Raw genomic sequence first — 25,942 nt, forward strand, 5'->3', positions numbered from 1 at the left:
GTATGCATCCCCGAAAAGGAGTTAAATGCATAAAAGCAGCCATTTCTTCCAGCATGGCTAAAACGTTTGTGTTTGTTTACAATGTGGAACTAATAGTCCTGCAAGCATTTCAGGCTTGCACCATTTGTTTCCGTCTCTTTCATGTCTTGGTCTTTATGTCACAGAATTAAGTGTAATCAAACACAACTGAAGACAGATCCCCCCTTTGCTCCATTCATGTTGCTTTCAGCATTTTTATATGAATGCCACCACCAAATCTCCCTTTTAATCTCACAAAAATGTGAAAGGTGGATGCATTCTCCACTGTAGTGTAGTTTCTTTTGAATTTCTCTCAATAGTGCTAACCCAGGGGCAGCTACAGAAAAAGAAACCCTGCCGTAGCTGCTATTATCCTTAATTTCCTTAAGGTTCAGAAGCTTTTTAGGTTAAGTCTCTTAACAGTACAATTGACCTCTTTACCTGTCTCTTTGTGCTTAGGCAACCCCGCAAGAACCCCAGCACGGCATCGCAGGACTCATGGGACAAGGTGTACACACCCGCCGAGGGATTCCAGCCGTCCAAGGAGAACCCTCGCTACTCTAGTGGCCAGGGATCCCGTAATGGCTACCTAGGAACATCCAGCTTCAATGCACGTGTCCTCTTAGAAACCCAGGAGCTGCTGAGGCAGGAGCAGAGACGCAGAGAGCAGGAGGCCAACAAGTCCAGGCCCCTCCCGGCACAGGAAAACCCTGCCGGCAGCACCTACGAGCACAACGTAGTCCACACCCAGGCCCCAGTCTCTGCCCCTGTGCAGGCTCCACCTCAGACCAAGGGCCCCTACCGACAGGACGTACCGCCATCGCCTTCTCAGCTCGCCAAGCTCAGCAGGCATCAGGGTTCAGAGAAAGGGAGGCTGTTTTACTCCTGAGACTGAGACATGGACTGGAAAATTGAACTTTTGGGAGAAAGGGACTGATACTGTTGAGCATTAATAGGGAAAACTACAAAGAGGGCAGTGAGTCTGTTTTTTTTAATACAATGCTAAGATACAAAGATTTTTATGGGATTGTTGAAAGAAAATGTTCATATTTAAAAGAAGATTTTGAGTGATAAAAAAAATCAATATCCTTTTAGTTATATCAAAAAGAAATTATTTGAGATGTTTTTATTTCCAACAACCTGATCATATATATCTTTAAGTGCCTGCTAGTCCACTGATTGTTGAACTTTTACAAGCCAACCCTCCATCTTCCACCCTTCCCTTTACTTTGGACTCATAATCTTTGAGCAGTTTTGATAACGCCAGGAGAGCAGACACCCCAGCAGGAAGCAAAGTAAGCCATCACTGCAGCACCACATCCAACCTCAACATTATCACCCAAAGCACAAAACAAGACACGCTTCGGGACCAATCAGGTGAATGTGGAAATCTTGGGATCTCAGTTCTTGTGTGTGTGTGTGTGTGTGTGTGTGTCTGTGCATGTGTGCGTGCGTGTGTGTGTGCGGACCATTCTTGTGTGAATGAGATCTTCCTCTGTTCATGAAAGCTTTTTCTCAAACCAGTCCAGTTTCTCATCCAAGTGTACAATTACTATGTTTATGAGGGCTTGAGTTGGATAAGGGAAAAAAAGGCAGAATGATCCACACCATTGTAGAATCACACATTGCCTAAAAAACAAAGCCACACCTCCAGTAGGCTTTACATGTGTCCTCACTTTTATCTATTTCTTAGTGCGTGTGTACATCAAGGAAAACAACCACAAGAAGAAGTGCCATGACTGTATGTAAATACTATGTTAACATTGGACTCCAGATACTGAAAAGTCTAGAAACATCCAATAAATAGCCAGAACAAGGAGTAACCAAACGCTGTCATGACCTTCCAAGCAAATTACTTCTCTACATGTTCCAAATTTGGATTTTGTACATTTAATTGGACGCAGAACATCATTAATCACTTATTTAGTTACCTTTTGTAGGAATGTCCCAGATGTCTTCAGTCATATGGCCTCAGAAAGGCTTCAATTGACAGTCAGTTTTTAACCTTGAGCCCTCAGACTGTCAGACGTGGTACATAAAAAATCTGAGTGCTAAGGTTGGGATTGAACTCACATGTTTATGTGAGTGTATGGTTTGTATTCTTGTGTACGTGTGTAGGTGTTGGTGGACGCGGTGACCGAGTGTGGAGGTTAAGCAGCTTGAGTAAACTGAAGAGTCAGACTATGAAGTTTGGCCACTCACCTACACCCCTTGAGTTCAAAGAAATATCCCTTTTGGTTTTGGATACACAACTTAAACCAGGCCCGTTGTTGACTGGCGACCAGTCCAAGGTATACCCTGCCTCTTTTCTAATGGGCAGCAGGGATTTGCTCCAGCCATCCACAACCCCAAACAAGATAAGCAGTATAGTTAATAGATGGATGGATGAAATGAACCACAGCATGTATCCTCCCTTCACCCCCCTCTTCCATCCAATTTGCTACTCCTAGTTTTTTTTTCTTCCTCTGGTGGCTTCTCCTTTTCCCTCTTTCATATGTCATGTTTAGGAAAAAAGCTCTCAGTGGTCCTCATTTTTACCCACTCCTGCCCAGCAAGGAAATCCAGCAGTATGAATGAGGTCAAGTTTGGGCTACTAATTAATTTTCTCATTAATAATTGACAGGACCCCTTTGAGTGTGTTTGCTGTCTTGTAAGGCGTAAAAGAAGAACCAGTGACCTTGCAGGCAGGGCTCTTGCCTGGGCTTCACCAAGAAAGGCTGTGGTAACCAAAGCCTTTTGGCCCCTAGGTGTCTGAGTTGTTCCTTGTTGAATATTTCATCAGGGTGGTTACACGGGAAACCACATCAGTTCTGCAGTCGGTGGCCTTGGTGTGTGACTGCCTATCAAACGACTCAACACAATGGGGCTGATTTGTTTTCTTTCATGGACATGTCAATTTGATGTAAACCAGTCAGGAGCCTTTCTGCTGTTCAATCAATAATTATTAGTGTAGTTTGCTGTGTATGTAATAGTGGTGAAAGGCGCTTTAGGCAAGGTGATCAAAATCAACATTGAGTTCATGTACATTGTAAGTTCTGACCATAGACTGTATGAAACATGGACATAGTCTCTGTCTCACCCATCGGTTTCTGAAGAAGTGTTTTGAAGCTCGATGATGGTGGTCACCATTTTGGTAATGCTGACTCAGCATTGCTTTTGGTTCAGGATGGAAGCAGGATTTAGCAATAAATAAAGGAGCTACGAAACCAAAGCCGTTTTTATAACCAGGCAGTAAACATGTTTATTCCTCTCTTAAAGTTGGGCATATTAGCATAGGAGCTAATGAGCTTTCCTTGGCTTTTTTCCTTGGCCAGCCTCAAGTGGACACTTTACGTACTGTAGTTTTTTTGGACTTCTCCATTGGCTTTGTTTTTCAACACTTTAGATTGCCACTTGATTCTGACACCAAACTTATAATGGCAAAATGTTTAAACTGTTGATAACTTCTGCTTCAGTGGTTTGTATGATATCTAATGAAAAGCATTTTTTCTTTTTTTTCATGTCATCACCCTATTAAAATAATGGCCTTAGTCATTTTTTAAAGTTTTTGGGAGAACACAAAAAACCTTACCAAATGCAGAGCATATGATATTTTTAAATCATTTCAATCAAAAGGGCCCTGACAGTGGATGACTGCTGACATACATAGAACGTTGTGTGTCAATTATGTAACATTAAAGAATAAAGTGACTTAAGCCAATTTTCGAACATTCTATTGTGACTTAGGCAACTTTAAACCTGGCTTAAACTGCCCTTTCATAGTGCAAACTCAAGACTGAAATTACCCTGAGTTAAATTAAACAAATGTCAGGTAAATCAAATTGGTCAGGAGGCAGTCCCTTTCCTCACTTCTCCAGGTCTTCCTTGCTGGGTTTTTTATTGAACTTAACCCATTTCCTTACTTAACATCCAGTTTGGACAACTTTTTGAAACCTGACTATTAATTAGTAAACTCAAAACGTAAATAACTCTAACCTAAATTGAACAAATGTCAGGTCAATCAAACGCTGAGGAGGCATGTCCCTCCATGTCTCTCTCCTCCCTTGTCCAGCTCTTCTTTGCTGGGTTTTTGTACCTATCCCAGTACTATTCAGTTTATCCCCTGAATCTTCACTCTCGGTCATCTTGATTTGCCTAACTATGTGGCAAATTGTCAAAGAAGTGATGACACTCGACGGGCATCACATGTTTCATGGACTGAAGGTCCTGGATCTTTGTCTATTTGATTGGCAGAGCAAGAATCATGTTTAGAGCTTCTTCTGCACTATAGATTATGTTGCTTCTTGAAGCAGCTGCCATCATGAAAGCTTGTTAAATTGCCCAAGTCAGACATTTTATCCTAAAGAATCAAAAATGTTGACTTAGGACAAGAAGAAAATGGCCTAAGTCACCCGCTTGCCATAGGCCATTGTCCTATAGGGGATAAAGAGCATAATCCTCTCAACTAAGGATTAAGGCAATTTTACTAGAGGTGGCCAGAATCATCAAGAGAATATTTAGGCAAAAAACAAATTTTCGTCAAAAAAATGACTTAGGCCATTATTTTAATGAGGTGACGATGTGTTACTGTTTTATCCCAGGTCGTCAAATACTGGCATGCCCTTTCCTTTGGTATCTAACCCCTAACCTCCATGATGCCCAATGTAGCATTGGTTGAGAAATTGTTGAACGTCAGTTGTCCTTCTTGTAAGGCTGGTTTAAAGGCTTCCTGTAGTCAGTTTACTGCCTTTCTTGAAGCGGCCTATTTTGGAAAGTTTATACCAGAAACTGCTTGGCTCAGATTAAAACTGGTTGTTCAATCTTGACTTTTAGTCCTTTAGTGTTTGACATTCATTCCCCCTTACTGCCATCCCAAGTGTATCAGTCATTCTCTTAGGCTACCAACTTTCTACATGCCATATTGGTGTAGCAGTAGCTCTGTGAGTTTAATATTGCAGCTGATGGTTTTACATTGTAGTCAGTTGAAAGCCTAGTGTGCCTCCTGAAGATCCAGAAGGATTCATTGTGTGTCCGCATAAGAGGGGCGAGATTATGTGGGTTACATTGGAATTACAAAGCATTACTTTTATAGGTGTAGTTAGGAACAGTGAATGAGAACAGCATGGAGAGGGGGAGGTTTGGAAATTTGAGGGGCTTGTACAAGGTTACAAGTTAATAGAGTTTTTTCCCACTGTCTGGGGCTGAATTTATCCTATTATTAAGAAGAATTTGTGCTTCAATGTAAAAAAGAAGGAGTTCATGGTTTGTGATGGGCATGCAATGGTTGGAGTGTGTTTATAGAAGGATTCATAGATTTACTGTGGGAGAGGGTCTGTGGTCCTCACAAGTACACTGAAAAGAGAAGTGTTCTCACACACAAGGGTATACTAAATACAGTGCTAGTGTGTTTGTTCAACTGCCAATGTTTCATTATGTGTGTGTGTGTGTGTGTGTGTGTGTGTGTGTGTGTGTGTGTGTGTGTGTGTGTGTGTGTGAGTGAGTGCGTGTGTGTTTGTGTGTAGGTGGACATGTGTTTAAGTGTCTCTGAACGCTGCCAGTGACTGGATGCTCCAATATGTCTATGAATATGTCTTGGCAGCCGTATGAACCACTTGGCTGCTGAGTGGGAGAGGAGCAGAGGAGTAGGAGGGAGAGTAGATGGGAGGCCTGACCTTGCAGATGATTCAGTCAATGGAGTAATCACAACTATTCCACAAAAAACCTTACCAAATGCAGAGCATATGATATTTTTAAATCATTTCAATCAAAAGGGCCCTGACAGTGGATGACTGCTGACATACATAGAACGTTGTGTGTCAATTATGTAACATTAAAGAATAAAGTGACTTAAGCCAATTTTCGAACATTCTATTGTGACTTAGGCAACTTTAAACCTGGCTTAAACTGCCCTTTCATAGTGCAAACTCAAGACTGAAATTACCCTGAGTTAAATTAAACAAATGTCAGGTAAATCAAATTGGTCAGGAGGCAGTCCCTTTCCTCACTTCTCCAGGTCTTCCTTGCTGGGTTTTTTATTGAACTTAACCCATTTCCTTACTTAACATCCAGTTTGGACAACTTTTTGAAACCTGACTATTAATTAGTAAACTCAAAACGTAAATAACTCTAACCTAAATTGAACAAATGTCAGGTCAATCAAACGCTGAGGAGGCATGTCCCTCCATGTCTCTCTCCTCCCTTGTCCAGCTCTTCTTTGCTGGGTTTTTGTACCTATCCCAGTACTATTCAGTTTATCCCCTGAATCTTCACTCTCGGTCATCTTGATTTGCCTAACTATGTGGCAAATTGTCAAAGAAGTGATGACACTCGACGGGCATCACATGTTTCATGGACTGAAGGTCCTGGATCTTTGTCTATTTGATTGGCAGAGCAAGAATCATGTTTAGAGCTTCTTCTGCACTATAGATTATGTTGCTTCTTGAAGCAGCTGCCATCATGAAAGCTTGTTAAATTGCCCAAGTCAGACATTTTATCCTAAAGAATCAAAAATGTTGACTTAGGACAAGAAGAAAATGGCCTAAGTCACCCGCTTGCCATAGGCCATTGTCCTATAGGGGATAAAGAGCATAATCCTCTCAACTAAGGATTAAGGCAATTTTACTAGAGGTGGCCAGAATCATCAAGAGAATATTTAGGCAAAAAACAAATTTTCGTCAAAAAAATGACTTAGGCCATTATTTTAATGAGGTGACGATGTGTTACTGTTTTATCCCAGGTCGTCAAATACTGGCATGCCCTTTCCTTTGGTATCTAACCCCTAACCTCCATGATGCCCAATGTAGCATTGGTTGAGAAATTGTTGAACGTCAGTTGTCCTTCTTGTAAGGCTGGTTTAAAGGCTTCCTGTAGTCAGTTTACTGCCTTTCTTGAAGCGGCCTATTTTGGAAAGTTTATACCAGAAACTGCTTGGCTCAGATTAAAACTGGTTGTTCAATCTTGACTTTTAGTCCTTTAGTGTTTGACATTCATTCCCCCTTACTGCCATCCCAAGTGTATCAGTCATTCTCTTAGGCTACCAACTTTCTACATGCCATATTGGTGTAGCAGTAGCTCTGTGAGTTTAATATTGCAGCTGATGGTTTTACATTGTAGTCAGTTGAAAGCCTAGTGTGCCTCCTGAAGATCCAGAAGGATTCATTGTGTGTCCGCATAAGAGGGGCGAGATTATGTGGGTTACATTGGAATTACAAAGCATTACTTTTATAGGTGTAGTTAGGAACAGTGAATGAGAACAGCATGGAGAGGGGGAGGTTTGGAAATTTGAGGGGCTTGTACAAGGTTACAAGTTAATAGAGTTTTTTCCCACTGTCTGGGGCTGAATTTATCCTATTATTAAGAAGAATTTGTGCTTCAATGTAAAAAAGAAGGAGTTCATGGTTTGTGATGGGCATGCAATGGTTGGAGTGTGTTTATAGAAGGATTCATAGATTTACTGTGGGAGAGGGTCTGTGGTCCTCACAAGTACACTGAAAAGAGAAGTGTTCTCACACACAAGGGTATACTAAATACAGTGCTAGTGTGTTTGTTCAACTGCCAATGTTTCATTATGTGTGTGTGTGTGTGTGTGTGTGTGTGTGTGTGTGTGTGTGTGTGTGTGTGTGTGTGTGTGTGTGTGTGTGTGTGTGTGTGTGTGTGAGTGAGTGCGTGTGTGTTTGTGTGTAGGTGGACATGTGTTTAAGTGTCTCTGAACGCTGCCAGTGACTGGATGCTCCAATATGTCTATGAATATGTCTTGGCAGCCGTATGAACCACTTGGCTGCTGAGTGGGAGAGGAGCAGAGGAGTAGGAGGGAGAGTAGATGGGAGGCCTGACCTTGCAGATGATTCAGTCAATGGAGTAATCACAACTATTCCTCTGAGTCTGCACTACAAATAGGAGGTTACCAGCAAGGCTGCGTTCACTCTTGCTGTCTCATCTTCCTCCACTCTTCATCTGTCTCCTTCATCTACTGTCAGTTCCAAACATTTTCCTAAGAATAAGACTGGGTCTGGTTGGTTTGCCTGAAAGTGTCTGTGTGTATGTGGTTGTGTGTGTTTGTGTGTGTCGCAGGTGTTTTGCTCTGACAAAGCAGCTGTTTTAACTGATGTTTCCATCATTTTATGAATCTCATCATGAACTGGGGAGGGGTCCAAGTGCCTGCAATATGTAATGATTTTTCTCATCATATGCAAATTTGATAATATCCCATAATGCACGTTTATTATTTGTGTTGTGTAATTAATGTTAGTGCGCCGCCCCTGTGACATATGGATTCTCCCCATAAAGCTATTGTTTCGGGGATTTTTTTTTTTTATCCTGGGAGAAATGAGAAATATATTGTTATTGTTTCATTGTGTTTTTATGACCATCCCTCATTGTGTTTTATTATCCACAATATGGTACTATGGTGGTGAAAAGATGACTAATATGTAAGCACAGTGCAATTTTCCTTTTTACAATGGTGTATCATTAACAACTGATTCTGCCCTCCTCTGTACATACAATATCAACTTTTTCAGAGAATAAATTGAGAGTACTCTCAAATTCTTGTAACAATAATTTCCCTTGATTGTGCTGCTTTCGCATTCATACACCTTTTCCAAACTTAATAACACACCAGTGACATATTTGCAGTTGAAAGCGAGTGATGAATTTCCTCACTGCAGATTTTAGGATATTAAGCTACTGATTTAAGAATTCATAAGAAACATAGTTTGTTGAACTTTATTTGAACTTAGAAGGCATCTTAACCAGAGCGTATCTCTTAATCTATGGTTCCTATATCCTTCTTCAAGCTTTTAACTGCTAGAAATAAACTATAGTCCTATTAAATCAGGACTTTCTGAGGAGTTACCCTCACAGCTGAATTATGAAAATAGTTGACCCTCTCCCATGGCAGTATACAGGCCAGGCTGGGGCCAAGGGTGTTGTCAGAGGGACACATTCAACCCTGATAAAAGAGACTGAGAAGGGCGAGGACCGGCTGAGAACAAACTGGCAAAACATCAGTGCATCCCTATATACTAGACATATATACTACTGTGTACTATATCAAAATGCAGACTGACAGCAGCTGTTTGGCAGTCCCTTAGCGCCCTGAGGGACTGGAACCAAGAGCCGCATGCATGTGATCCGCCTGTAACATCGGCGCGATATCGAAGCTTTTTTATTGTATAATATTTGTTTGGTGTGGAGGGAGGGCCACATGGGGGTCCAGATTCAGTTTTACAGGGGCACTGGCCCCTGTTGGCCCCTCCCCAGAACCGCCACTAGAACCAGCTCAAAAGTGTGTCTCTGGTACCCCTTTTCGACCAAGGCAGTTTCAGGGCTGGTTCGGAGCCGGCACTCAATTGAGGACCGTTTTTTCGTGTTTCGACTGCGAGTGAACCGGCTCCCGGGCAGGAAAACTGGTTCCAGAGTGGCTCCAACTCTATGCTGGTCTAGAACCGCTAACTGCTTACGTCAGGAGCAAGGGGCGGGGCGCGGAGTTGCCGTGATCAAAAACACAAACCAAACGTGTTTCCGCCATTCTCCTGCAGCAAAAAAATAAAAGAGACTAATGGATTCCAAGGCAAAGCAGTGGTCGGCCGAGGAGACAAGCTGCCGTTGTTCACCATCGTTCTTGTTGTGAGGGAAAGTTCGAGCTAGTGCTGCTGGGAAAAGCGGTCACGTAAATCTGACGTCATAACGTGCCTCTTCCGCGGGCTCGAGCGGGTGGATAAACAAACGGGTGCTCACACTGGTTCGCGTGTTCAACAAGCTCCGAACCAGCGTGAGCACCAACCCCGGAAATACAACCCAGTTCACGTTGGTCGAAAAGGGGTATCAGAGCGCCAGGTTAGCCTAGTAGTAGAACTTGCGTCCCTGTGTACAGAGGCTACAGTCCACGAAGAGGGCACTTCAATTCCAACCTGCAGCCCTTTACCACAGGTCACTCCCCACTATCTCTCCTAGTTCCCTGCTCTATTATTTGCCCTATCCTCTAAATAAATACATAAAAGCCCCAAAATAAACCTTAAGATAAAAACGTTACACTCTCATCAGTGGAAGTGGTTGTGAAAGCAACAATAAAAACATATCCTCTTTCATCTCTCATCTCTTTAATTTCCATCCATCTGTCCATATATGCCTGATAATACAAGTAACCTTCAGTTGCATCCTACAATAACTTTGACATTACTATACACAAAGGTAAAATTTATGATGTTCTATTTTAAGGCAAAACAGGTTTTAAAATAACATTGGCACAGCATCACAAAGCTCCTGCCAAATCTGCTGGAGTAAGAGGCCTCTGAAAGATGTGTCTGGTCAGGGTGAAAATAGACTAGACAGCTTCAGCGCAAGGGGTTAAAGACATCCACTCATCCGTGTCACCTTTGGGGATAAGGATAAAATTAAGGTGAAGAGTAAAGAGGAATCCTAACAATGGATATCTGCTGGACTGTAATAGGGTAAGGGGATGTTTTAACTCTGAAAAATCCCCTCAGGGACGGAGTCCAAAGAGTACCAGATCTGAAGTAACTCCATTTGAACAATCATGTCAGGCCACAGTCCATTAAGTGCAGTATTATGTTACATTTTTCACACGGACCACTAACTTTTTGAATGAAGGCCTGATCAGAACAAAATGCTTAATGTAAAAACCTCATCAGAAGACACATGTCGAAGAAAGGGGTCGTTCATGCCGTATGACATTCAGATCAATGACCACGTGAGTGCTTCAGTGGAACATTTTTTTCTTGCTACAGTTAAGTTATTTATTGTGGATTTTCATGGCATGAGAAGTTTCCACTTCTTTTATTTAAAGAATGACTAGAGGGAGCTTGTGTTGGACACTCTAAGAAAACTTGGGATGGTTGAACCTTTTATGGTCAAAAATATATATAAATATATATATATAAAAACACAGACCAAACTGATAGGCTTAAATAGAGAAGGAAGCATCTGGTCCTCTCCAGAAACACTGTTTAGGGAGACAGATACCATGTGGTATGGAAGTACATTAGCTATAAAAGTCAATAAAACGTTCATGCCGCAGCTATAATTCCTGTATGGAAGGGTTATTCCAGTGTAGCTTTACGTCATACTACACTGACATCAGAGACATAAATCAAGCAGACATATTCATTGAGGTTATGTGAAGCCACCAAAATACAATTGGTTTTATCCTTGCATGATACACATCCCAGTATGTAACCTAGTGGGTACTATGCTGTATCATCTTGCACCCTTAACACTTTGAAGCCTGAGGGAACAGTTAAGCTGTCTCTGGCCTCGCTCTGTTCGATCATTACTCACACAGAAAGAGCTCTACTGAGTCTTTAATATCCCTCTTTTTTTTGCATTCCCACCATCATAATACTCTGTAATGAAAACCTTCAGCCAATTTCCAGTGATCAACAGCAGACTCAGTCATTTGGCCAGTTTGATTTCATCACTCCACTCTATCCTCTTGACCCCTGCAGGGCAGACCAGTAGACCCCTATGTTGGCAAGTGCAAAGAGAGTTGATATGAGAAGCAGATGGGATTTGTGTGAAGTGCCAGTAGATAAAAATGCCTTGAGATTTGGCAGATCGTATTTTCACCCTCTTTTCAGCCTGGTGAGGCCTTAGCTGGAGTCACCTGTTTTGGGTTGAAGAGCCTGCTTCTTCCTCTGATCCCTGATCTGCTGCCCCACTGGGATTTCAAAAGAGGAAGCTTACTTTGTTGTAGGAAAAACTGTGGTCATAAATCTTACAGATGTGCAAGAAAAGCCAATTGCAGAAGGCTGACATGAACACACACACACACACAAACACACATACACACCTGGGGGTCCTTCCAAAAGCTTTGGGCAACATCTGGTGAGTGCGTGTAACAGAGGAGAGACTGTTCTCTATTGATGTGTGTGCAGAGGAGTGTTTGTGTGTGCGTGTGTGCGGCTGGGAGACAAAAAAAGCCATGGATGAAATGGCTTACTGAGAGATGACCAGATGAAGAACAGACTGAAAGACCCCATCTCCTTATTGTAGAAATTATCAGCGAGACATGCAAGAGCTCTTTACAGCAAGCTATTCAGCGAAATTCATGGAAAATGTTTGAGGCATTAGACCTATAAACTATAAAAACTTACATAAATCTAAAGAACTTGAGTATATGGGATACAGAAAAGATGAGTAATATTGAATCAATTCAAGACATATGTTTATCCAGTCAAAGACAGACAGTACACTCTAAAATAGCTCTTCTCAGGCAAGTATCCATTGTTTCTTGATCTGTTAAAAAACTTTACATTTAATCATTTGAAGACTCAAACTAACCCCAAAACCAACCAAGACAAAAAACACTGCAATAGAGAAATTAGCTATATTTGTATCCCATGCAAAGAAGTATAATAATAACTGAAAAATAGTGTGTCAGGCAGATCACATTTTCAACAAAATCGACACTTCTGCAAAATGCTCAAAAAAAAAAAAAAAAAAGCTAAATTGCTGTCGGGGATGTTACGGAGCGACTAATCATTCAGTTTTTTAACTGAAATTTAAATTCTGACTAACCGGCTAGTCTACAGGAAAGAAATCACACCTAAAGCTGTAAAAATGGACCACAGATTATTTCACATGACTAATAAGAGTCAATGCGTAAATTATGTCATGTTCCCTTGGTGAGTGTGGCTTAGGTTAGCAGAACTAGCACCAACAGCCTCCGGTCCTCCACTCAGATTAAAATCCACATGCCTCTGCTGGTTATGCATTACTCCAGTACTCCAGCTATTTTGGTGCTTAAACATAACCAACCACAACTATTGCACAATGGCAACCACAGTACAAACTCATCAATATCATGGCGTATTGCTACTTTTAGAACGACTCTGCCACTGCTCACTTAACTGTTTTTCCAAATCCACCAAAGTTGGAAAATATTAGACTGACAAGCTTTCATCTTCACTGGTGGATGTGCAGCCAGAAAGGGCACTCAAAGCATAGGGATAGCAAGATTGCTGTACAGACAGACAGACAGACAGACAGACAGACAGACAGACAGACAGACAGACAAGTAGATAGATTACAGGCAGTACATAGCTAGCAAGCATGCTAATAGCAAAGGGAATGAAGAGAAGAGTTCCCTCAGATGTTAAGAGACAGATTGATCTGGATTGGAGTAATTTTGTGGCACATGTGTGGACGGGTATTGCAATTTATTTGTTATGATTGGTTCGATATTCATTTAATAATAATAATAATAATAACAATAATAATAATATATTTATATAGCACTTTTCAATACAGGTAACAAAGTGCTTCACAGTGGGCAATAACAACAAGAAGAAGCGCAAAGCAAAATGGAGCGATAGAAAATAAAATGAAATAAAAACTAAGAAGCATGCAAGCTTCTAAAACAGACCCTTAAAAACAGAGTTCAAATCAAATAAAATCACACAATGAAAGCTTTTCTGTAAAAATGTGCAAGTCTGATCTCCTTTGGCAGGCTGTTCCAGAGTGTAGGAGCCCTGACTCGGTTGTAAATATTCAAGTAACAGCTGCACACTCAAAGCATTTTCAAAAACTTAACTGACAGTATTTCAAAATGGAATAAAGTTCAGTTCTAATAATTAAATAAATGTAATAGTACGTACATATGATCATAAATATCATTGTTCGAAAGTTTTTGTAGATTTTGGTTACCAGAGAATGTACAGGTAAATGAGAATGTTGATTTGACCGACAAGTACAGTAGCTTCTAGTTACGCTAATAGGGCGAGAGGAGACCCTTTTGTCTCACCCTATACATTATCCATTGCTTGCTGCCTGCTACTGGTACAGGAGATGAATACAAAAATGCTCTTATAGTTTATAATATAGGGTAAGAACAAACATCCTACATTGCTAGGACTTAATTGACTCCCTGGCACATGTTAATCATCAACTGAAAGGTCAAAGGATCACACCAGTTTATCCACCCTGACATCCCTGATCCCAGTGAGCACCATGAAATTAGGTCTCCTTGGACCGTAATTTGCCCCTATCAGGCAACAACAGTCCCCCCACAGGCCATCTCTTCCTGTGCCAATTAAACCTGAGGCCTTCTCCCATCCTGCCACCCATGGAGAGTCACACGCTGCCTGGGACCGACTACAGCCCTGAAGGCGACAGAAGGAGAGGATTTCCCCACAATACAAGAGAAACAATCAAGATAACAAGCCTTCACATGTGCTATGAGTCACCCTGCCTTGTGAAGCTCGGCTTGATGTTCTACTTGAACATTTTATTGACAATGCAGTGGGATTTGAGGTTACCATGAAACCTGCAGCAAAGTACATGAAACAGTCTTTGGGGTTTCTGCTTAAGCCATGATGTAACTTCATTACACAGGGCAATGGCTTCATTACACTCTGTCTCCTCTGAAGCCTGACAACATTTTGTATGATCACGACTTTACTCTGGTGTAATTTGGGCCTGTAAAAACTGGTGGTTGTGTTTGTTGTGCAGTAGAGGGACTTACAGGCAGATTACCATTAAAGACATTACTGTGGAAACAAGCTTGTAGGCAACTGCGGGGCATTCCCTGGTGTGTTGCACTGAAGGTAATAGGACCTGTCAAATTCTCGGCTCACACACACCAGAGGGAACTTTCAGCATCCTTTAATGTTCAAATATGCCGTCAAAGAAGCGATTGAAAGCAGAAGCTGATCTGAGGGCGTCCTGATTGGCAACACATGTGGAAAGAAACTTTTAGGAGTGACAGAAGAGCCTTTAATTCCTCAGATAGCGTGTCATAGGCATCCTTTCAGCTCTTATTCACAGTTATTTTCTCCTTTTACTTTATGCAAGTCATGAGAGAGTCAGCACAAGTTCACTTGCAAAGATAAGCTGATTTATAGCTGTGGGAAGGCTAGTAATTATATAATGAAATGAAGCCGACAAACACAATTTCATCTTGTTTGCATGTGTGGACGAGGAATTACATATTCTTGACCAACTTTGAAATGGTAATGCATTGTTTGAAGTATTCTGGTAAACAAAGTAACACAGCAAATGCAAATATGTGCTGCTGTTTTCATCTAGTAATAATCTCTTTCCCCCAAATTCAGGTTGCTTCTGCATATCTCCTCACGTGATTGCATTTATAATAGTGTTTTTATCCTTTCCCTTGCGTTTGCATCATCCACCTTTAACTGCGGATGTGATTATGTTTCTATAAAAGGGTTTTTGCCTTCTGACACTGAACAAAGCCTTGTTTTCTCGCTGAAACAGTGTTTGCCGTGCGGCACACAGCTGCCGTCCTGCCTCCTAAACACTAAATATAACCTATACTGTGCTGTCATTTCTGTTGACATTTCATTTGTTTGCCTTGACACACTCACATTTGATCCGTGTGTACTTGCTCTGTCTCACTGTCCCAGGGAATAAAAGACATGGTGCTACAGCATTGCTGAGCATTTATGGATTTATGGATTTATACAGAACATCCCAGGCCACACGTTCTGCTGAAAGAAACAGAATGGCTCCAGCAAAGCGTCTCTGCTGAAAATCTACATGGGAATAAATCCTATAATCTCTACCCAGTTTGCACACTAGACTGGCTGAGAGCAATTACTCTGACAAAGAAAAGCATTTCTTCCCTCCTTCCTCTCCCTCTTCCTTGCCTTCTACCATCCTTCCGTGCCTTGTGTCAAATTAATCCTCTGAACTTTCCTAAAGATCTCCGTCTATTCCCTTTTTTCTGCCTCAGAGTGCAGCCACTCTGTCTTTTTCCCCCCTCTTGTCTTCCTCAGATATGGCACACAGGAGGAGATTGCCTTCCGAATGAAACAGCTGTCAAGAATTCCCAATGTCTCCCTGCACTCTCTTCCTTTGTTCTACCTGACCCCCCCTCCGTATCCCAGCCCCACTCACAGAGAGAGAGAGAGAGGGAGAGGGAGCTATGGAAAAGGCCTTATCTCCTCTCTGTGGGATCCTCACAGGTGCTGAGTGATGGGAGCTGGGAGGGTGGGGATGGGGGTCCTCAAGAGGAAAGAGGGAGACGGAGAGAGGAGGAGTAGGAGCGGATTAAACAGAGGAAGGATGGCGTTGCTTTTTGACAACCTGGGGGAGGGCAAGCGGGGCGGCTGCTGGTGATTATTTAACGATGGAGGAGGGAGGGTGAGAGCCTGACACCTGTGGGGGGAGTATGCAGGGAGGAGGAGGAGTCTGAGAGAAAGGGGGTGACCATCTGTTGCAGTCACAGGCGATGGAGTTGAGAGGCACTGGGAGCCTTCAACCCAGTCCAAAAATGTTAATGGTGTACCGATGATGCATATCAAACGCACATCTGCGCACAGAGCAGCGCTCTACTTCTCACTGTTAATACATGATTCATATCTGCTCCGGCAAGCTTTGGATGTTTGTTTTATTTCAGTAATTAGCATTATTTCCTTGGGTTGTTTAATTTTCCCCTCTACATGTTGCCAAAGTTTCATTATTGTTTCATTATTGCATTATTGATTCTTCCTTTAATTGACCTGGTAGCTTAAATGCCCTCAAACCAAACAATCCATACACAAAGTGACTCCCATTTGATTTTTGTTTGTTTTTCTTTTAAACATTAATCTGAATTTGATTGGGGATGCAGTGGAGCAGGGATGATGAATTGTTTGTTTCACAATAGCTGCCATTCGGCAAGGTTACAGGACTTAACTTTTGAAAAGAGCAACTTAGAATAACACTGTAGTTGTTGGCTGACAGGGAGGATGTTGGCTGGGAAATTCTTTATTCAATTAGCTATAGAATTGTCCTTTATCCTTTGCTGCATTATTAAAAACATCCCCCTTAAGCAGAAGCAAATTAAGATGTGATTACATTGAAAATGAAAATTCAAGATTCAAGTTTTGCCCATTTCACCTTCTCTTTTGTTCATGTTTGCTTTAGTTATGCATTGATTTTGTTTTAACTGTTATAAAATAATATTTTGATGTCTGGACAAAAACATCTGCACCAAAGGCACATTTTGTTCTTTGAACAAGGAGAAATATGGCAAGAATATTTTTCCCCCTCCAGTTGAAAGCATTTCTGGCTTATGGATCAAATAAGTTCATCAGCTTGTTAAGATAATCACCAGCAAACCAGAAATTAGATTAAAATGTTAATCAGTGATTTGAATATTGTAAGAAAAAAAGCATGCATAGTCAGGAATGATTTTCTGAAATGTTCCTCATTATGTTGATTTGAAAAATATAAATCAAGTACCTCTATATAGCCTGTTTGTTAGACAAAGCTATGAGGTCATGTTTTGTTTTATCTTTCAGATATTTAACATCTTACAGACAGACAGATGCATGCAGCCTGATTCAGGTTGGGCTAGTTACTGTTGAAGCACTTCCACTTACAGCCAAGGTGACTGAAGCTGATGAAGTGGCATCACTATAACAGACAGTAGTTCTTCTGACATACATACTGTGTGTGTTGGCATCTGATCTGCACTGGGTTGCACCAGCACCAGTTCAAATGTAGCCTAGTTTAAACATAATTTCTAATAAAGGACCAAGGTAACACTCTTAGTTAAATAACGTGAATAATACAGAATATACAAATATGATATAATATGTATCTACATGAATGACTAGACTATATATGTACAGTAGTGCAATGGGGATTAAAAGAGATTTACATTTTACAGTTTTTACATTTTACAATTTGTGCAGAATGAATGAATGAATGTACAGGATGGAAAGTGCAGTTTATGGTGCAGTGGTGGTTCAGTCCTGTGGTAGTTCGTAAGCATCCTTTATGTGAGTGAAGGGGGAGTGGGGCGTCGGGGGACAGAGTTCAACAAAGAGAAAGCTGTGGGGAAGAAGCTGTTCCTGAACCTGGAGGTTTTGGTCCTGAGGCTCCTGTATAGATAGTTCCAATGTACTGTAGGTACAAGTTACATATCAAATCTTGTACCTAGCTCAGAGTAAGTGTAAAGTCCTGTGTAAAACACTGGTTGTCATGACTGTTGTTATTTGACACTTCAAAATGTTTTGTCATATTTCAAACACCTTTGCATTGTTGTTAGCCAATTAATGGGAGTGATGGGGAGTAATTTGCAGCTGTTTGCCTGGCAACACTGCAACGGACACCTCATTAGGAAAAGTGCTTTTTACTGATTGGCCACAGGAAGTTAAAACATAATGTGTCGCCACACTCTGCCAGTAAAGGTGCACCTTACATCCCTGTGATGCAGTGAAACAGTGACACAACTTAAGTTGCACACTAGCCAGTTTCTACATATGGTTTGGTGTGCACTTTGGACCCTTAACTAAGACAAGTGTATGTGTTGAAAGATGCACAAAAAGTCTTTCCTCCACTTTCCAATGCATATTTTTATGTCCTGTCATGTCTATACATTCAGTTCAATCAGGAGAAACACAGTTTGAAGATTAAAGGTTATTTATAACAACTTAATGAATAATGAAGCTTGACAGAAATCTTTGGCTTTAGGACTCTATGGGGATAATTTTGTGAGCGTAGAATGTGTGAATTTGGCAGCAGAAGAAATCCCCCAAGAGTCCAGACACTGGTGGTGGTGGTTGATGAATTCTAGGAATTGAAGACTTTGCGGAGACCAGGTGGAGATGGGGAGGTAGAGGGGTGCACACCATCAATACAAGAAGGAACTAGCTGGAGAGAGAGACACATTTAAAAAGACAGCAGAAAGTTGATAGGCTGATGATAAGGGCGTGCCACTGAGCTATTGGATGACAGCCACCGCTGATTAACCAATGACAGCTCCGGGCATGCAGCTGGAAGCGGTCGAGCCATTGAACGAGGGAGAGGGGAGTTCAAGAACTGCTGTGATTGATTTTATAATCTTCCTGTCTGAACTTTCGCTACAGCTACATTTAATTTCCTAAAAACCTGGCTTTGAAAAATATCTTCAAAGTTAAAGTGTACAAGAGGGTGGATTGTTCCTTTAAATAGACAATATTCTCCACAACTACCTTCCCCATACATTGCAGACATTTTGCTGCGATGCTCTCACCATGTGTTCCCCATCCCACCGACCTGTGCCTGCCTTCTCCACAGTGACAGCGAGTATCTTTAATGGTGACGCTGTTTTGTTTTTCCATCTCTGGGGACAGATAATGGGGAGTGCTCCCCCTCTGAGGCGAGCGGGCCAGGAGATGCTCTGTAAACATGGGGGAATGAAGATTAATCACACACTAGAGATGGTGTTCCCACTTTAATAATCAGTATTGATTACTGTCACCTTACATCTGCACAAACAGCTGCTGCGAGGGGGGCCCGTCGCCCAAGGCTGGTCCGCCTCACACTTCCACTTAAATCATTCTGCATTCAGTGGAGAATAGCGCAGTTAGCATGAAATATACACCAATAACTATACTTTATTGTCTATCAAAAAATAAAACTATATAAGCTTAGTTTAGCTTTTCTGACGCACAAGGTAGACCCACCTCAACCTCAGGAATAGCAGTGTTTATTTAAACAGCCCAGGTTTAATCCCACTGGTCTCTTTAGTCCAAATATATTGGATTTAACATTTGTCTTGAAAAGAAATGGAACTAACTGCCCTGAGAATGAAACCATATGAGGCAAAGCAATACTAAAGACTGCTTTTTGCACTGTTTTGCCTTCATTTTTAATTATTTAGTACATAGTAGCAGTCACATTGCATGTATTCTTTCATAAAATATTAACATCTCAGGCAGATTAAAAGAGAATACTAGTTGTAGCTCAGTTTAAAGTAATTAAAGCTTCCAGTCAACTTTAAGATGTTTAATTCAAGCTTATTAAAGCCCAGTCAGATCAGTTACTTAAACACACAAAGAAAGCACAGGAGCAGAGAAGAATATCCCTTGACAGCTTCAAATATTTAATATTAATTTCAGCCAGTCTGTTTATGGTATTTTAAGGCTAAGACCACAACAATAAATAGCTTCTGAAGGTTTTGAGTGCGTGTGATCATTTTTCAAGCTTCTTGATGTAATCCCCTGCGTTGAGCTCAGTGATGCCTCACTTGGGCTTCATCACAGTTTTTATTTGTTCTCTTTCTCTTGTGCTTATTCTTTTTGGTGAACTCCTGGTGAACCTCCATTGAAGAGTTTGTGTTGAATGTTGCAATAGTGTTGGTCTCTGCTTTCATAGCTCCACTACGTGACACAGTATGTTTAGTGTGGATTATTTTCCTGCAAGAGCACTGTCAGTTTAAAAAAACAAAGTGTATAGCTATGAGACAGTGAACCATCAAACAACAACCTCAGGCATAGGTTCCGTTCAACCTCAATTCAAACCTTATCTCAACTTTTTCTCATACCATATTTTAAAACATGGATGCTTTGTCATCTTCTCTTTGGTGTCCTATATATAGGCGCAATGTACTTGTGTAGCACATCAAGATTGTGTCTGTTTGACGTCTGTTTCCAGATGACCTTTGGATTTAGTTGTTAAGCCTGCTATTGTCCTACATGGTTTTGTCTGTTTCAAGGTACCCTTTAAGATTCTGTGATAAACTTTTGGTTTCTGTTTTTATTTGCACCTCCTGTGGACAAAACAGTTAAGGTTAAAGTCTGTTTATCTTATTTAGCACCTTAAATGCAAAACAAGTTCTGCATCAAGGTGGTTCACAAGAATCATAAGCTATACAGCCAGCATAAAAACAGACAATATACAGTCCTGAGGAAACGTTATGGAAAAAATATACAAAATTAAAATAGAAACACATATAAACAAGTTAAATCCAAATAAAAGAAAGGGAATAAAAGCAGGTCTTAAGGTGTTTCTTAGCCTCAACAGAATGTTTTATAGCAGGTTCACTTGTCCTCGTCTAACATCTAACTGGCTACAGGATAAAAGGGCATGAAAAATAAGTATATAGAAAGTATTGATCTTATCACTGATGGTCTTGTTTGCTTTTTAGGTCATATAAAAGCAAAAGTTTTGATTTCAGTCTGTTCCATAACCAGCAAAAAACTCCTCACAGGAGTTGTGAGTGCCCATTTTCCTCCTTTCATACTTGCTGGTGATGTGAAATGGCCTACTTTGGTTAGTTTTCAGCACATGTGCTATTTTGTCACGTTTATGAAACATACTGTTGAAAATTAGAAGAAGTCAGTGTTCACTCTGTGACTCTGTGAGCTTACATTAAATTGTTTTTGTCCTAATCAAAATGGCCTTATACTGCAGCTGATGGCTGTAACTGTAATGTGAATGTGAACCAGTGTGTTGGAGCCATGAAAGGATTCAAGTGTTCATATTATGTTATTTTGAGGTTTAGGGTAGGATATTGTATGTATACTTTTTGTGGAGTTATTTTTGTTGTTTGTTTACGATATGGTTTATTTTGTGTCAGTTAATTAGGTTTTAGGTTATTTATGGGTCATGTGTTAGGGGCGGGGATATTGAGTTAATTTAGGCCACCTGTTTTCTTTTGTTTGCAGGTAATGAGAGGGGGTGAGCTGGGTCTCTGTATTTTTTGTTGGCCGCTTAGTTTACGCTATTTATCGCTTAGTTTAAGCTTACGATTGCTTATTTTCCCTATTTTCTGTTTGTGCACTTTATCATGAGTTGATTATCCTTTTTCGTGAATAAAGGTTAAACTTACTTTTTGTGCATTAGGGATTTTTGCTTTTAGCGCGTCCGACACTAACTAGGCCCAATGTCAGCCTCTCAGCGGCTCTTTGTAGTCGCTACACAGTGTGTTAGAGAGTCATTAAAAAATAAAGGACCTGTGTCCACTTATGGCCCTTTTCCACTATACAGCTTCAGCCCTACTTGACTCGACTTGGCTCTACTCGACTCGACTCTACTAGGTTTGGGTACCTTCTCCACCAGCCCGAGTACGTCTCACGGTGGGCCAGGTCGTTATAACACAGCTGCGCGAAACCGCGTTCACGTCATTTTGAATGCTACACAAACACAACACAACAATCACAAACAATGGAGGCAATGGTGTACTTGCTGCTCGGTCTGTGGCCTTTTGGTCGCAGGCCAAGCGAGAGAGAAAAGCAAAAGAAGAGCAAAAAAGCACTGATGCCGTTTTTTAAAAATGGCGGGTTTGATTCCTGTGTTGGGCGCTGGTTGGGCGTCGCGCTCATGACTCTTTAGTGACGACATTCTCTGACCAATCAGTGGCCGGCAGTCCGTCAACATCACCTTTTAGTATTGGCTCAGCTCACTTGGAACCAGAGCAGAGCAGGTACGAAAAACTGGTATCTGACACGAGGTACCGCGCCCGTGGAAACGGAACACAAACCGTGTAGAGTCGAGTCAAGTCCAGTAGAGTAGGGCTAACACGGGCCGGTGGAAAAGGGCCATAAGAGTGTTTTTGCACATAAAGTGCCTGTCTTCTAGACAAAACCATAGCAGTGCAGAAAGGCCCTGAGTGTCTGTTGTTTGTTGTCATCTATGGTTTATAAGTCTTCAAATTAATCTCTTAAAAAAAGAGACCTTGGAGAACTATGAGTGGTGCGTGTCCTCAGAGCATGTGTCCAGCTTGTGTGGATGATGATCTGAAAATGCTGGGGACTGACCATGAGTGCATACTGTTTTTGAAGTGGTGCCTTATTCTCTCATCTCAGCTACCAAGACTGTGTCTGAATGTAATTCTTTGAGTCCTTTCAGCAGTGCAGCTTTGCTTAGAATCTTTTACACACCTTCAATCTTGAATTCACATGCAAAAATACCTTATTTCAAAGTGCATCCACATTTATAGTTTCCACTTTTAGAGTGTACTTTGTGTTATCAATTAGGAACTTGGAAGTGGTTTCCTTCTCTCCTGCAGATGTTTGAGAGGTTTGGAGAGCAAACAAAAGGCTATTCATTCAGCCTCTGTGGTTGTTGGTTTAATCCCTCCTCTTGCACAAGGTTTTGCTTTCTGAATAAATAATAGTATCTTTTCAGGCAGTCATGGGACACTTAAGTGGACTCAAGTTTCTTTGAAGATGAGCAAACAAATCAGATATGTATACAGTCCCATAGCTGCTGAAGGATTTACAATAACACGCTTTCAAAATGTTCTCCACGGACACAGTGACAGCAGTACAAGACTGTGGAGGAGAAATAAATAAATAGGAACAACCTCAATAATACCTGACCTTTGACCTAAGGCTGAGGCATGTTGCACAGACTCAGGGCTCGTGGGTAATGAGAAAAGAACAGCAGTGGGGTTTCTCTGAATGAGAACACGAAGCGTTGTGACCCCGGGACGGCCTTTCTCCGTCTCCAGAGCTCGGGGCAGGAGGCTGGTAGATTGAGAGCCAGAAGGGACCGTTTGATTGGCATCCGCACCGTGTCTATCCGAACACATACATGAAATCTGATGTGGAATATAACCTGCTGGGTGCTGCAGAGATAAAGCTTAACATGGGGATTGTAAATGGAAACAGGTTACATTGTAGATAACAGAAATTAGGCTGTAGGTGAGGAAAAGACAATCGATTGGAAATGTATCAGCTGAAATTAACAAGTGAACTCAGTGATTGCTGTTGAGATCGTTGCACTTGGCAACAGGGAGTGCTGCGCTTTGTCTCGCACTTATTGTACTGGAATAATTACACAATCATGTTGTCATCCGTAAGTACAAGCACACACGCTCGGCCAAGGTCCATTAAAACTATTCAAAGAGCTACACCTCTCAGATAATTATGTGGCAAAACAACAGATCGATAAAACCATTTGTTTGGAATGGCTTTTAAAGTGGAGTTCATTCATGCATTTTTGTAAACATCAGGGGACGGAGACCAAGGTGTAAGACGTGCTGATTGTTGCTATGTGTGGACAGTTATGATGATGAAGTCTAAGTCCGTTCCACATGCACTTATTGAACATGTGCGGTTTTCCACACACTTACATGATGAACAGGTGAATTCACTGGAGACTAATTTATGGCTGAATACATGAAGCTATACATCCTGCTGTGTTGATGAAATTATAATAGCCTCACATTGCACACAATAATACTACATGTAGATGTTAAACTGATATGGTTGAGTTTTCTTTGTCGGCTTCAGAGGAGGGCGCAAAAGAAGAACACAGTTGGTCACAGAATTGTGAGTTACTCCACTTTGCCATGCAGATATTCATTAGCAGTTCGCAAACATATCATCACTAGCTCTTACTTCACTCCTTCAGCCAAAAAATTACCATCACAGTCTATTCTCATCACCATTAGCTTTTCTTACTGAACCAGTGAAGGACAATTTCTATTGGTGTAAACAAACAAATTAATTGCTGCCATGTCTAATCTTGTGATTATTTTGTGATATTAATGTGCAATTTCTGTAACAAATTAGGGATGCAGCAATGAGATTCTAGTATCAGGTATCAGTCAGATACTGACTCGTAAGGCAAGATCTGGTGTCGGTGACAAAGGAGCAATCCATAGGGAAGCTCTATTCATCACAGTTGTATGCTGTTCTTTGTTTACAGCAACCATGAGTGTGTACCATAGACTGTATAAAATATGGACTTAGTATCCGTGACGTCACCCATCTGTTTCTGGAGTGCTGTTTTGAGGCCAATCGTCGGCGGCAGCCATATTGCTGCTGTCGAGCCAATGTGCTGTAAAGAGGCGGAGTTTGAGCCTCCAAGCCAACAGCTACGGTGTTCCCGCCTGTCAATCAAGTCAGCTGTGCCTCTGATTGGAAGACTTGTAATCTCAATATCTTTGAAATGTTCGCGTTAGAAAAAATTCACCCCCCCCTCCCCTACAGTGTGTGCCGATCAAGAAATGAGCTATCCAGACTACACTCGTCTTTTGTACCAGGCTGTAAACATGTTTATTTCTGCTGTAAAGATCAGCTTTTTTGAAATGGTGTGTATGTGGTTTCCGGTACTTCCGGAGCCAGCCTCAAGTGGATCCTTGATGAACTGCAATTTTTTAGCACTTCCGCATTGAACTTTAGACCGGAGGTTGCAGCTTGGTGTGTACTAAGTCATCAGAGCATCCACAGGTTTGTGAATTTTGCTAGCAAGAGCACTAACTTGAGAGCTAACGTGGCATGAATGTAGCTGACTACAGAGGCTCAGCAGTTTGGAGGTATTTCAGGCTGGTTATGCCAACAAGTCTGAAAGTAACTTGCTGTAAGTGCAAAGCTCATGTTTCAAGGATGGCAGTAACAATTTTTTTTTATTTTGGACACCTGCTTTCGAGAAACTAAGACCCACGTTATTTCATGTTTAATTGTTAATTTATGTATTTTTTATTTAATGCATTTAGGGGCAATTTAGCTTTTTTATGATCAGACAGTTGAAAAGAGAAAGAAAATGTTGGGAGTAGAGAGTGGGAGGAGTCATGCAAGGGTCAAGGCTGAGAGTCAAACCAGTGGATGCTGTGGTGAGAACTATAGCCTCTATATTTTGAGGTCCAAGTGTTGATCTAAGCCAACCAGGCCCCCATAGTTGTTTAGTTCAAAGACTTTTGAGGGTTTGAACTCCCAGTGGTTTTAAAAAAGCTGAAGGACATGATATGTTCTGAGAAATCTGTAAAATCTTGGTGCTTTGCAGTTCTAAAGAAATGCACTGTTATGCTTTGGACTAACTAATTGACAGGACTTTAATATAAATAGGTTCATCATACGACAACATAGCACACTGACTCTGAAAGTACTCATTCAATGATGGCTATAAATGTAAACTCTATAATATGTACTGCCCTTCTTGTAGTTCATATCCGTTCCCTTTACATGATTGCTTTTCCTAGGCATGCTATAGATAACTGCCTTTCAGTTACAGGTTAATAAATAAGAGTAAAGAAGCTGCTCTCACTAACACAACTACAGCTCTCTTCCTATATTTAGTGGTGAAGGCAACAAATAATGATGGGTTGCGTTGGGAGAAATATGACCAAGCCTGCTATTATTCATATCAGTAATGTATCTCTGATTTTAGGTCAATGCTCCTGACAACACTTGCTTGTCTTCTTGGGTTTCGAGGTGTGAAATGCTAGATGATTGCTGTCAGAGCCAGGCCGTGAGAGAAGGGGGAG

General features: G+C 41.2%; 1 protein-coding gene and 2 long non-coding RNA genes across 4 annotated transcripts in view; 1 reads left to right on the forward strand and 2 right to left on the reverse strand.

Moving 5' to 3' along the window:
- Positions 1–4,718, forward strand: part of LOC117828608 (partitioning defective 3 homolog) — a 465,785-nt gene extending 461,067 nt beyond the window's left edge. For both annotated transcript variants that reach the window (XM_034705788.1, XM_034705789.1), the window contains one exon: positions 478–4,718. In XM_034705788.1, coding sequence (XP_034561679.1) covers positions 478–907 — 430 coding nt within the window. In that variant the 3' untranslated portion in view covers positions 908–4,718. The remainder of the gene's footprint in view (positions 1–477) is intronic.
- A 13,787-nt stretch (positions 4,719–18,505) lies between these two features.
- On the reverse strand, positions 18,506–19,289 carry LOC117829414. The gene is made up of 3 exons (XR_004634621.1): positions 19,213–19,289; positions 19,003–19,126; positions 18,506–18,618 (listed from the first exon to the last, which is right to left on the reverse strand). It is a non-coding gene; the product is annotated as an uncharacterized LOC117829414 (long non-coding RNA).
- A 3,894-nt stretch (positions 19,290–23,183) lies between these two features.
- The window catches only part of LOC117829122, an 89,751-nt gene continuing 86,992 nt past the window's right edge, over positions 23,184–25,942 (reverse strand). Inside the window, exon 3 of the long non-coding RNA XR_004634551.1 lies at positions 23,184–23,249. This is a non-coding gene — a long non-coding RNA (uncharacterized LOC117829122). The remainder of the gene's footprint in view (positions 23,250–25,942) is intronic.

The sequence above is a fragment of the Notolabrus celidotus genome, chromosome 17 (assembly GCF_009762535.1).
Source record: "Notolabrus celidotus isolate fNotCel1 chromosome 17, fNotCel1.pri, whole genome shotgun sequence".
Taxonomy (NCBI): domain Eukaryota; kingdom Metazoa; phylum Chordata; class Actinopteri; order Labriformes; family Labridae; genus Notolabrus; species Notolabrus celidotus.